Below are 9,719 nucleotides of genomic sequence, written 5' to 3'. Positions count from 1 at the left end.
GAAGTAATGAGTCAGATATGTTGACTGAGTAAGAGTTAGCATAGCAATGCTAAGTTACAGCCAGCCAGAACAAACAGATTACAGACCTGCTCAGAGGGACCGGACCAGAACCACCTGACCGTTGTTCTGCTGTTGACCTGCATATGAGTCTATTAAAAACATTTTTATTAATAGTTATAAAAATGAAAAAAATCATTTCCAGCTGCAGATCGTTGATGACATCACTGATGACGTCACTCAGATTACGTCTGACCGGCGGCGGCTCCTCAGGCTGTAGCGGGGCAGCGGGGGGCGAAGAACCGGGTTCTTCCCGACAGGAACCTCCACAACCGGACACACCTTCCTGTCCTCCACCAGGGGAGGCGGAGTCTGGACTGAAGCATGATGGGAAGAGGAGCGGCAGAGGAGACGGGCGCTCTGACCTTAAGGAGAACCAGGGAGGTCAGAGGTCATCAGGTGAGACAGGCGGCATCGCGGTAAAACGTGCATTAGTAATTATATTTATTTATTCAACATTTAATTTTTATCCCATCCATCCATCCATTTTCTTTACACCCTCAGTGGGTCGGGAGGAGAGCTGGTGCCTCTCCAGCTAACGTTCCGTTTTATCGCATAAAACAAAATCCAAAGTTTAACATTTTAAAGAACGAACTGCAGAGAATAAAAATAATGTTAAATATGGAGGACAAGACGGAGCTGATCTCAGTTTAGAACATGATCCGTCCAAAACTCAGACCAGAACCAGAACCTGGATGCTTCTGGTTCCAGAACCTGCTGGTTTTACTGGTTTTAATGACTTAAAGGTTAAAAACTTTTGAGCTCTGACTTTTCCACAGCAAACCTCCAGGTGTCGCCAGAGAGCCCCGAATCTTTAGCTCCGCCCCTCCAGTCAGCTGACCTGAAGGTGGCATGTGGGAGGAGCCTGCAGCCAGTGATGACATCATACTGAACTCCTCTTCCTCTCTTCTCCACAGTCTTTCTGCTCTTGCTGTCCTCTGGAAATCAACCAGCAGGTGGCGCCGTTTAAGAATTAACTAGCAGGTGATCCAGGTGTGTTCAGGTGCGCTCTCTGTTGACCTCACCCTCAACTGCAGCTGACGGTCCTCCAACAACTTCTTCTCCTGCGTAAACCTCTCTGTAAACGACAAGCAGCTCCTTTAAGCCCCGCCCTGACGCACCTGACCAGGTCTCACCTGGACACTCACCTGCACGCTGCAACGCCTCCTGCAGGCTGCTCTGCGTCTCTCTGAGCTGCTGCAGCACTTCCAGGCTCTGCTGCACCGGGTCTCTGTAGCGAACACACACCAGCAGCAGAACACACAGGGCAACACACACCGAGAGGCGCCGCAGCGCAGCAACGTACACCGAGACCTGCTCCTGAATTATTCACAGAAACACGCAATGTTACGACTTAGTTTACACAAACTCTGCAATGTTACGACTTTAGTTTTGTATTATAACTACAACTCTTCTACTCCAACTGTTTTTGTAACATTGCGACTCGTTTTTACACCCGTTTTCATATTATTGCGACTTTATTCTTGTATCATCATGACTGTCGTCATTAATTTTTTCTTTGAGTATTTGGCTAACTCCTTGTCGTGCTGAGGGAAGATGTGACCAATCAGCTTCTCTGTGACCATGATTGTGATCATGTGACCCAATTATTTATTCTCTTGAGCAGCACAGGAAGTGAAAACAGTCTGGGATCAGTGGCAACTTGGTGATTAATTTATTTATTGCTTCTGGTATTCATTTTTCCAGAAAACCCTGAACACATCGTCTCATGTTCTGATTAAACTGGGTCACTTCCTGTTTTTGTTGGTCAATGTGCAGTTTCAGAGCATTGGACAAAACAACCAATTATTTCCCAGAAGACAACCACCCCCCACATAAGCCCCGCCCCAAGGTGAGTCTACCAACCACATGAAGGTGTTCTGGTTGGTCGGAGCTCAGCACATGCTGGTAGATCTTCTTCTCCAAGTAGAAGTTGACGCAGACCAAAACCAGCAGCAGCAGCCTGGACCCAGAGGAGGGGGGGAGGGGGGGTGCAGCGGTCACTCAGAGGTCACCTGTCTGATGTTCTGATTTTGAAGGCTCTACAGATTTCTCAGGATCTTGAATCCAAGCTGCAGCTTTACTAGTAAATGGTGCGACTGCTCCCTCTGCTGGTGGAAGCCGGAACTGCCTCTGTAGAATCAAACATGCAGGAGCAGGTAACGGTAACGGGAAGGGGGCGGAGCTAGCTACCTGGCCCTGGAGGAGCGTGGGGTGGAAGTGATGAGGTAGGCAGTGCAGAGCGCAGCGGCGTTGTAGCAGCAAGAAGTCAGGCTGTGAGCCTCCATCAGCAGGAAGCTCTGCAGGAAGGAGAGTTGCTGGAAGAGCTGCGACAGCGCCACCTGCTGCTGCCTGGAGGCGCTGCTGAGGTCAGAGAAGACCGCCTGCACACCTGGAGGGGTGGGAGAGGAAGCAGGGGACAGGTGAGACAGGGGAGGACAATCAGCAAACTGAGATCCATCAGAACGATTCCTAAACCAACTGAATGATCTCTGAACAAAACGAGACCTTTACCCCCGAGTTTAGTCTAGCAGGCTCTGTGTGTATTTTACCCTGAGTCGAGTCTCTCAGGGTGGCTCGTAGCTCCTCTCCATTGGACAGGATTTCTTTCTGTGCCTGTAAGGCGACGCTCTGGGCTTCCATCAGCTCGTTGGCCATCTGTCTGGTGGACTGAAGCTGCTCAGCAACACCTGCAGAGGCCTCAGTCAGCCTAAACCAGGGGTGGGCAAACTTTTTGACTTGAGGGCCAGAATAGGTTCTAAAATTTGACAGAGGGGCCGGACCAGGACCATTTGGACACGCAATGTAATTTATCAAACCTGGGGGTTAAAATTTACAAAAAACAGACACAAGTAAAGATGCAAATTTAATGAAATCAACATTTAGTGGAAAAAGATCAATGGAATCACTTTCAACACTCAAAACATATGATTGCCCAGCAAGAAAAGGGTCTATGAATTGAGAGCGATGTGCAGCATGTTAATTAAGCTACTGTACTGCTGCTGTACATAAATGCGCGAGTTGCTATTTTTTTATAACACAGTAGAGAAACACATTTCAGTGGGAACAATGTTGTTGTTCTCCTTTTTTTTGCCAGTGCATCAAAGTCTGGGGTTATTTTTGTTGTGCCAATTCTCAAAATAGATCTGAGGTGTTGGTCAGTTAACTGGGATCTGTGACGAGCTTTGTTGGTGTTCATGACACTGAAAGTCTGCTCACACACATCGGTCCAACCAAACAATCCTCCGGAGGTTTGGAAACGTGGCTTCATTAATTGAAGCATAAAAGTCATTCAGTTTAAGAGACTTGGAATTTTCTTTTGAGATGGAGTCAGACTGAAGATCGATCGGCTCCAATTGGAGCTCATGAGGTTCTGTTTCAGGGTCTTGTAACAGGGGACAGGACACCAGCTGAAGTGAGTTGTCAATTTTTTCTAAATCAGTGAACCGACGGCAGAATTCTCTGTGCAAGTCTTCCAGTGATTTGCAATATTTCTTCACGTTTCGGGTGGGCTTCTGCAAGGCCAGTGTGGGAAAATGAGTGAAAGATTTGTTTGACATTTGCCTGGAGAATAAAGCCAGCTTGGGTTTGAAGGCTCTCACATACATGTTGTGCACAAACTGATCGTTTCCCTGCAGCTCAACGTTCAGCTCATTCATGTGTGACAATATGTCCACAGTAAATCAAAGTCACAAAGCCAGTCCTCATCTCTCAGCTCAGGAATTCATCAGATTTCTCCATGAGCTCCAAAAATGAAAGAATCTCCTCTTTGAGCTCCCAAACTCATCTACTCACTTTCCCCAAACTTAACCACCAGAGTGGTAAAGTAAGTCCTGGTGATCCGCATCGGTTTCCTCTAGAAACGTTATGAACTGACGGTGATTAAGCCCCCTTGCTCGTATGAAGTTAACAAGTTTTACAATTGGATCGACGACATGATTAAGCTGCAATACAGACTCACACAGAGACTCTGGATGGATGATGCAGTGAAGAAAAATATCATCCTGGTGAGGGTTTTCTTCTTTCACTTCATCTTGAATTCTTTTCAGACGTTTTTTCCAGTTAAATTTGGTGATCCATCCGTGGTGACACCGACAAGTTTACTCCAAGGCAACTTCATTGTCTCGATGCCAGCAGACACCTGTTCATATAAATCCTCTCCACGTTTTTCCCCTTCAGTGATTCTATGCTCAAAAGTTCTTCCATAATCTCAAAACTGTCATTTATGCCTCAGATAAAAATTAGGAGCTGAGCAGTGTCTTTTATGTCGTTGCTTTCATCCAGTGCTAGTGAATATGAATTAAAAGACTTTTTGTTTAACTGGCTGACTAAATCTTCATCAATCGGCTCCACACGGCGAGTCACTGTCCTGCGTGACAGGCTGATTTTTTCAAACTTGCCTTTGGTTTCCGGACATAAGAGATCTGCTGCCTCTAACATGCATTCTTTCAAAAACTCACCTTCGGAGAAAGGCTTGCTAGCCTTTGCTAACTTGAATGCCAGCAAAAAACTTGCCTTGGTACTTGACTCTTGAATCGCAGTTTGTCGGTGAAAAAAGTTCTGCTGAGTCTTTAAATTAGCTGCCAACCTCTGAGCAGCAGCCCGTTCTTGTGCTGATTGCTTGCTAGCGTAGTTAGCATGCTTTGTGGCAAAGTGACGGCTGATATTGTACTCCTTGAAAACTGCAACCGTTTCTTGGCATATCAGACATACCGCCGTTGATCGGAGTTCAGCAAAAAAATATTTTACTGTCCACTCTTTTTTAAACACTCGGCACTCAGTGTCCACTTTTCTTTTCTTTGGTCCGCTCATTTTTATCGAGGGGGCAGAGGGGGAAGGCAGTTGGAAAGTTACTCCAACAAAGATAAATGTGTCTAGACTAGTGTGCCATCTATCGGGGAAACTGGGGTATTGCAGGGAAAAGGGAAATGAATGCGGTTTTTCCACAATCATGAATTTTTACGATAATTTGGAAAAGTTCAGCGGGCCGGATTAAAAAGCATAACGGGCCGTATGTGGCCCGGGAGCCGTAGCTTGCCCATGTCTGGCCTAAACACACATTAATGTAGCCAATTAGCAGCATAATGCTAACAGTTAGCATTATGTCAGCATAATGCTAACAGTTTGGCAGCAGGTCAGAGGTCAGCAGAAACAAACAGAGCTGAATGAGCCTGAATGTTAGAGTTAATGTTTGCACCAGGCCAGTGTCAGCTACTGTTGGGACGCAAATGTTTCATATAAAAATAATTTATTATCTGAACAGAGATGATTCAGAGGAAACCAGATAATAACTATTATTCATAAATCAAAATTTAAATAGTTCTGTATTATTAACTCAACATTACATGTTTAGCTTAGAAACAACATGTGATCATTATTTACTTTTTTTTGTCTGTAAAACTGGCAGAGGCAGAAAACTCGTTTTAAAATGATGGTGAACATTTTTGGCTTTTTTTTCAAAACTACATGTTTAAAAGAAAAACTATTTTTTCATGTTGCATATATTAATTTTGTTCTATAAACAGAAACAAATCAAAGTCCCACCAACAAATAAAACTAAGTAAAAATAAACAAAATCCTGTTAAAACCAAAAGGCTCAAGGAAAGTTCCTGGTTGGTCCTACAAGACGCAGCACAGGGCTTAGTGCGGCGCGCTCACCTGTACATGGTGCTTTCTGTGCGGCTCTGCCAGGCCTCTGACTGCAGGAAGTGGCAGATGGAGTGGGTGTGGGTGAAGAACTCAGTGTAGGTGTTGAAGGCCACAGGATCCATCCCAGCAGTACACCTGCTGACCTCTGACCCCTCAGGGCAGGATGGGAAATCCCTGCCTGAGCTGAAGAGAAACGGGTTAAAAATGTATTTGTGAATTATGAGACAGTTTTAGCTCCATAGATCTGAGCTGTAGTAAACAGAAACGGTCACAAAGTGGCAGCACTTGCAGAAAACTAAGTTTAAGCAAAAACACATTAACATCAAGAAAGAAAAAAATTCAAGACCAACAGGAAGTCATAATTAGGAGTTCTAAAGTCAAAATTACAAAAATAAAAGCCATAATTATGAGACAGAAAGTCACTATGACTTTAAAACTCAAAATTGTGACTTCCTTTCAGGCTTTTATTTTTCCTTTCATGGTGGAAACTTGCCTTCATAAAAACCCTAAAATGTAATTTCAGAATGAAATGTAGAACCTTTAGAAAACGCAACACTGTGCTTTCCAAAGTGTGGTGTGGGGGCCAGCTGTGGCCCTCAGAATGATTCTGCGTGGCCATTGACTGCAGATCAACAGCGGTACCAACTGGACCCCAAAGCAAAGGAGCAAAGGAGCAAAGGAGAGTTTTATCAACAAACTAAACTCACCTTAAGGAGCAAAAGGTTTCTGGTATCATTTTAGGTTTTAATTTCAGGGTAAAAAGGAGCAGAGATCAGAAAACGACCCAAATCCTGGTTCTGGTGCTGGCAGACCTTCTGCAGGAAACACGGCGACACCAGAACCGCTTCGGGTCCGGTTTCACTCAGCTGCAAATGTTTCCTTCATTTCACTCAAATCTTGATTTGTAATATTTTTGTTGAGCATTTAATAAAAAAAACTATAAATTATTTTGTATATTAAAAAAAAGAATGGAAAATTGTAAAATATTTAATGTTTGGACAGAACCGCTGCCGGTAAGTCCAGAACTACAGTGACGTCACAGATGAGTGACCTTCACCTGATTATGTCATCACATCCCACCTGAGGGAGGAAGAGCCACGTTTTAACATCAGAACCGCTTGGTTCTGATCAGAAGTGACTGGACTGAGCAGAGTTCAACAGAACCGGACTCTGGGTCTGTTTCTGCTGCTGCAGACAGACCCACTGGATTCTGGTTCTGAAGAACCCAAAGCGGCAGGTTCTCCCTCCCCGGTTCCGACCAGCTGCTTACCTGCTCAGGTGACAGTGGGTGAAGCGCAGCGCCAGGCGGCTCTGACTCTCTGACGTCATGTCCCTGCAGCGCGTGTCCAGGTGTTCCAGCGCGCGCGCCCAACACCCGCCATACCGCGGCTGCGCGGCGAGGCTCTGGACCCGCCGCAGCTCCATCCTGCCGCGCTCAGGGTCCGGACCCGAACCGGAACCAGCAGTGGGCCCGAGAATCAGGGATCCGCACAGCAGCAGCAGCAGCGACGCGGTGACATCCTCCATCCTCACCTGCCTTCAGCTCAGCCAATCAGAGAGCCGCGTTTTCACCCGCTCGGGTCACGAATGGGCCGTGACCTTTAGAGGCTCATTAACGGCTCCGTCAACAGGTGCTGAGCGGAACCACGTGACCTGAAAGGAACGACGCTCCTCTTTGATTGGAGGAATAATGAAACAGGAAGTTGGAGATCAGACAGAAAAAAAAAATTAAATGCGGTTCATGGAGCATCGGATCCGAGATTAGTTCAGGCTGCAGCAGCAGGATTATGTGGCTTCTAATTATTTATATTTTCACATTCTTCCCAGGTGAGGTGGCGGAGTGGCAGCCATTTTTTATTCAGGTTTATTCGTTAATCCTACATATTAATAACTGCATTCTGTTCCACATCGAAGCTGCTTTTGGTTTTCCTCATCCTGGTTACAATCATCAGGCCCTTACTGTCAACTTTTAGACCATCTCAGGTTTTTTGTCTGATTTAGAGTTGAATATTGATGAGATCATTATGACTCCACTGGATCAGAGAACTCAGTCCGACCCAGTCTGATCGTCGCACTTTAGATTTTGAACAATATTTTTAATGAACTTTATTCTTATCTTTCGGCTTGATGCTGATAAAATGCAGCATAGCGTTATCATTTAATAACCGCTGGGTTTATTTTGACTGAACACTCCAAACCTGAGAGAGAATTTTATTACGTCAGATCTTTGCTTTAAAACCTTTTCATTTCTTTAGTTTCTCAGTACCACCAGCAGAGGGCAGTGATTTCATCCCTGTTTAGCTGCTATGAACTTATCTGACATAGAAAGAACNGAAGCTAGCTGAGGGTGAAGCTAGCTGAGGGTGAAGCTAGCTGAGGGTGAAGCTAGCTCAGGGTGAAGCTTGCTGAGGGTGAAGCTAGCTCAGGGTGAAGCTAGCTGAAGGAGAAGCTCGCTGAGGGTGAAGCTAGCTCAGGGTGAAGCTAGCTGAGGGTGAAGCTAGCTGAGGGTGAAGCTAGATGAAGGGGAAGCTAGATCAGTGTTTCGCCATCTTTTTCGGGCCAGCGCCCCCCTATCCATTATCCAGGTCCCTCACCGCCCCCCATATAAGAAATTGAATTCTACTTTGCACTAAATATTATTTTATTGTTAATATTACTATCACTATTTTTGATGTTTTTATTTTTTTTATGGTTGTTTCTGTATTTATCATCAAAAATAATTTCCCAGAGAACAAAAAGTCATGGGAATAGAAATTATTTTCACAGGTGTTTACAAAAAATGTAATGGACATTCAACTTAAAATCTGTAGGCCTGACAGCAGCCAATCAGAGGAAAAAATATTCCAGTATAATATACCTTTATATTAATGTACCTTTTATCTGAAAACAGTGTCTATTCTTGCCATACAGTCTCTGTATTAATTATTGATCGAAAGGTCTTGCCATACCAGTTTATTCCTCTGTATTTAGTTTCTTAGTTTATTCTTGCATTTTGTTCTTCATACATTTTCATTCAGTTTTCTTTGATTAATATTATCCTCTCTTGGTTTATTGTTTTGTCCACTTTAGTTTCTTCCTGTTGCTAGATTTATTTTATCATTTTTATTGACGCTCACCGTCAGTAATCTTCACTCATCACCTGCTGCGCCGCTTAATCATCATGTGTTTCACCTGATTTGACACTCGTATTGATTTTTCACTGTTCAGTGTCGGATTCTCTGTTTTTAGTTCTGATTCACATCTAGTTGTGGCTCCGTTTAATGTCCCGGTTCTCCTGTTTCTGAGTTTTGCACAACGTGCGTCGTGTTGTTGTTTTTTTTGTTTTGTTTGTTTTTTAACCCCCTCCGGTGCGGAGCAGTTGGGAATTGTATCGATTGAAAAAAGCAGATTCACATTTTTAAAACAACTGAAAAAATCCCAATATATTCTGATGGTTGAAATTCAAAAGTGCTGTGGTACCGTTTCATACCAAACCACTTACAGCGCAGATATTAACTCTATGAAATGAACGCTGTCTATCGTGGTATCACCATGTACGGATTTTTATTATTTAAATAGGTTCATTTTTCAGAGGGATACACAGTGAGGGTATCGTGATTTTAGTAATTACATGTTTATAAGAGCGATTTTCTGTTGTCCTTCCATGAAAATGTGCAGCATCCAGACGAACATTAAAACAAAAATCCTCAATAAAGCATAAAATATTAGAAAATCACACACCAGACAAAGTGAATCACAGCAACGTCATCAGCCGGTGAGACGCTGAACTGATGCGGTGAAGCTACTAGTAGCAGGAGCGGAGCTGCGCCAAAAGCTACAAACACTGAATAGAAGAAGAAGAAGAAGAAGAAGAAGAAGAAGAAGAAGAAGAGCTGCCATCGATACAGTTGCAGACAGACATGATTTAATGTTACACAATACAATTGCATTTAAGGTGTAAAGTTTACCTCCGACCTTTTGTAAAAATGTCCGCCAGCGCCCCCTGCCGTCCTCTGAACGCCCCCCGGGGGGCG

The 9,719-nt window shown here is 44.2% G+C and overlaps 1 protein-coding gene and 1 long non-coding RNA gene across 3 annotated transcripts; both read right to left on the bottom strand.

Annotated features, from left to right (window-relative positions):
* Nucleotides 1-144: 144 nt before the first annotated feature.
* On the bottom strand, nt 145-7,429 carry LOC103130738 (uncharacterized). Of its 2 annotated transcripts, none has more exons than XM_007542222.2 (9): nt 6,977-7,429; nt 5,716-5,889; nt 2,610-2,767; nt 2,251-2,449; nt 1,924-2,020; nt 1,206-1,377; nt 1,083-1,135; nt 842-995; nt 145-422 (listed from the first exon to the last, which is right to left on the bottom strand). In XM_007542222.2, exons 1-9 carry the CDS (start codon nt 7,231-7,233, stop codon nt 238-240), a joined length of 1,449 nt encoding a protein of 482 aa, XP_007542284.1. In that variant the 5' UTR covers nt 7,234-7,429; the 3' UTR covers nt 145-237. The 2 variants fall into 2 exon arrangements, with proteins under 2 accessions (XP_007542284.1, XP_007542285.1); XM_007542223.2 differs by having other exon boundaries at nt 899-995; nt 6,977-7,419.
* LOC107834566 (uncharacterized) lies at nt 3,141-5,571 on the bottom strand. The gene is made up of 2 exons (XR_001660360.1): nt 4,518-5,571; nt 3,141-3,529 (listed from the first exon to the last, which is right to left on the bottom strand). It is a non-coding gene; the product is annotated as an uncharacterized LOC107834566 (long non-coding RNA).
* Nucleotides 7,430-9,719: the final 2,290 nt, after the last annotated feature.

Source organism: Poecilia formosa, unplaced genomic scaffold (assembly GCF_000485575.1).
Source record: "Poecilia formosa unplaced genomic scaffold, Poecilia_formosa-5.1.2 Scaffold667, whole genome shotgun sequence".
Lineage (NCBI taxonomy): Eukaryota > Metazoa > Chordata > Actinopteri > Cyprinodontiformes > Poeciliidae > Poecilia > Poecilia formosa.
The sequence above is the reverse complement of the archived record's forward strand: the minus strand, read 5'-3'. Positions and strand labels throughout refer to the sequence as shown.

Bases quoted from the DNA above. Each gene is read 5' to 3' on its own strand.
- LOC103130738 (XM_007542222.2), bottom strand. From the start codon at position 7,233: ATGGAGGATGTCACCGCGTCGCTGCTGCTGCTGCTGTGCGGATCCCTG. The intron at 5,890-6,976 runs GTAAGCAGCTGG...GTTTCTCTTCAG, and splicing joins ACCCACTGTCACCTGAGCAG to CTCAGGCAGGGATTTCCCAT. The intron at 423-841 runs GTTTGCTGTGGA...GTTCTCCTTAAG, and splicing joins CTCTCTGGCGACACCTGGAG to GTCAGAGCGCCCGTCTCCTC.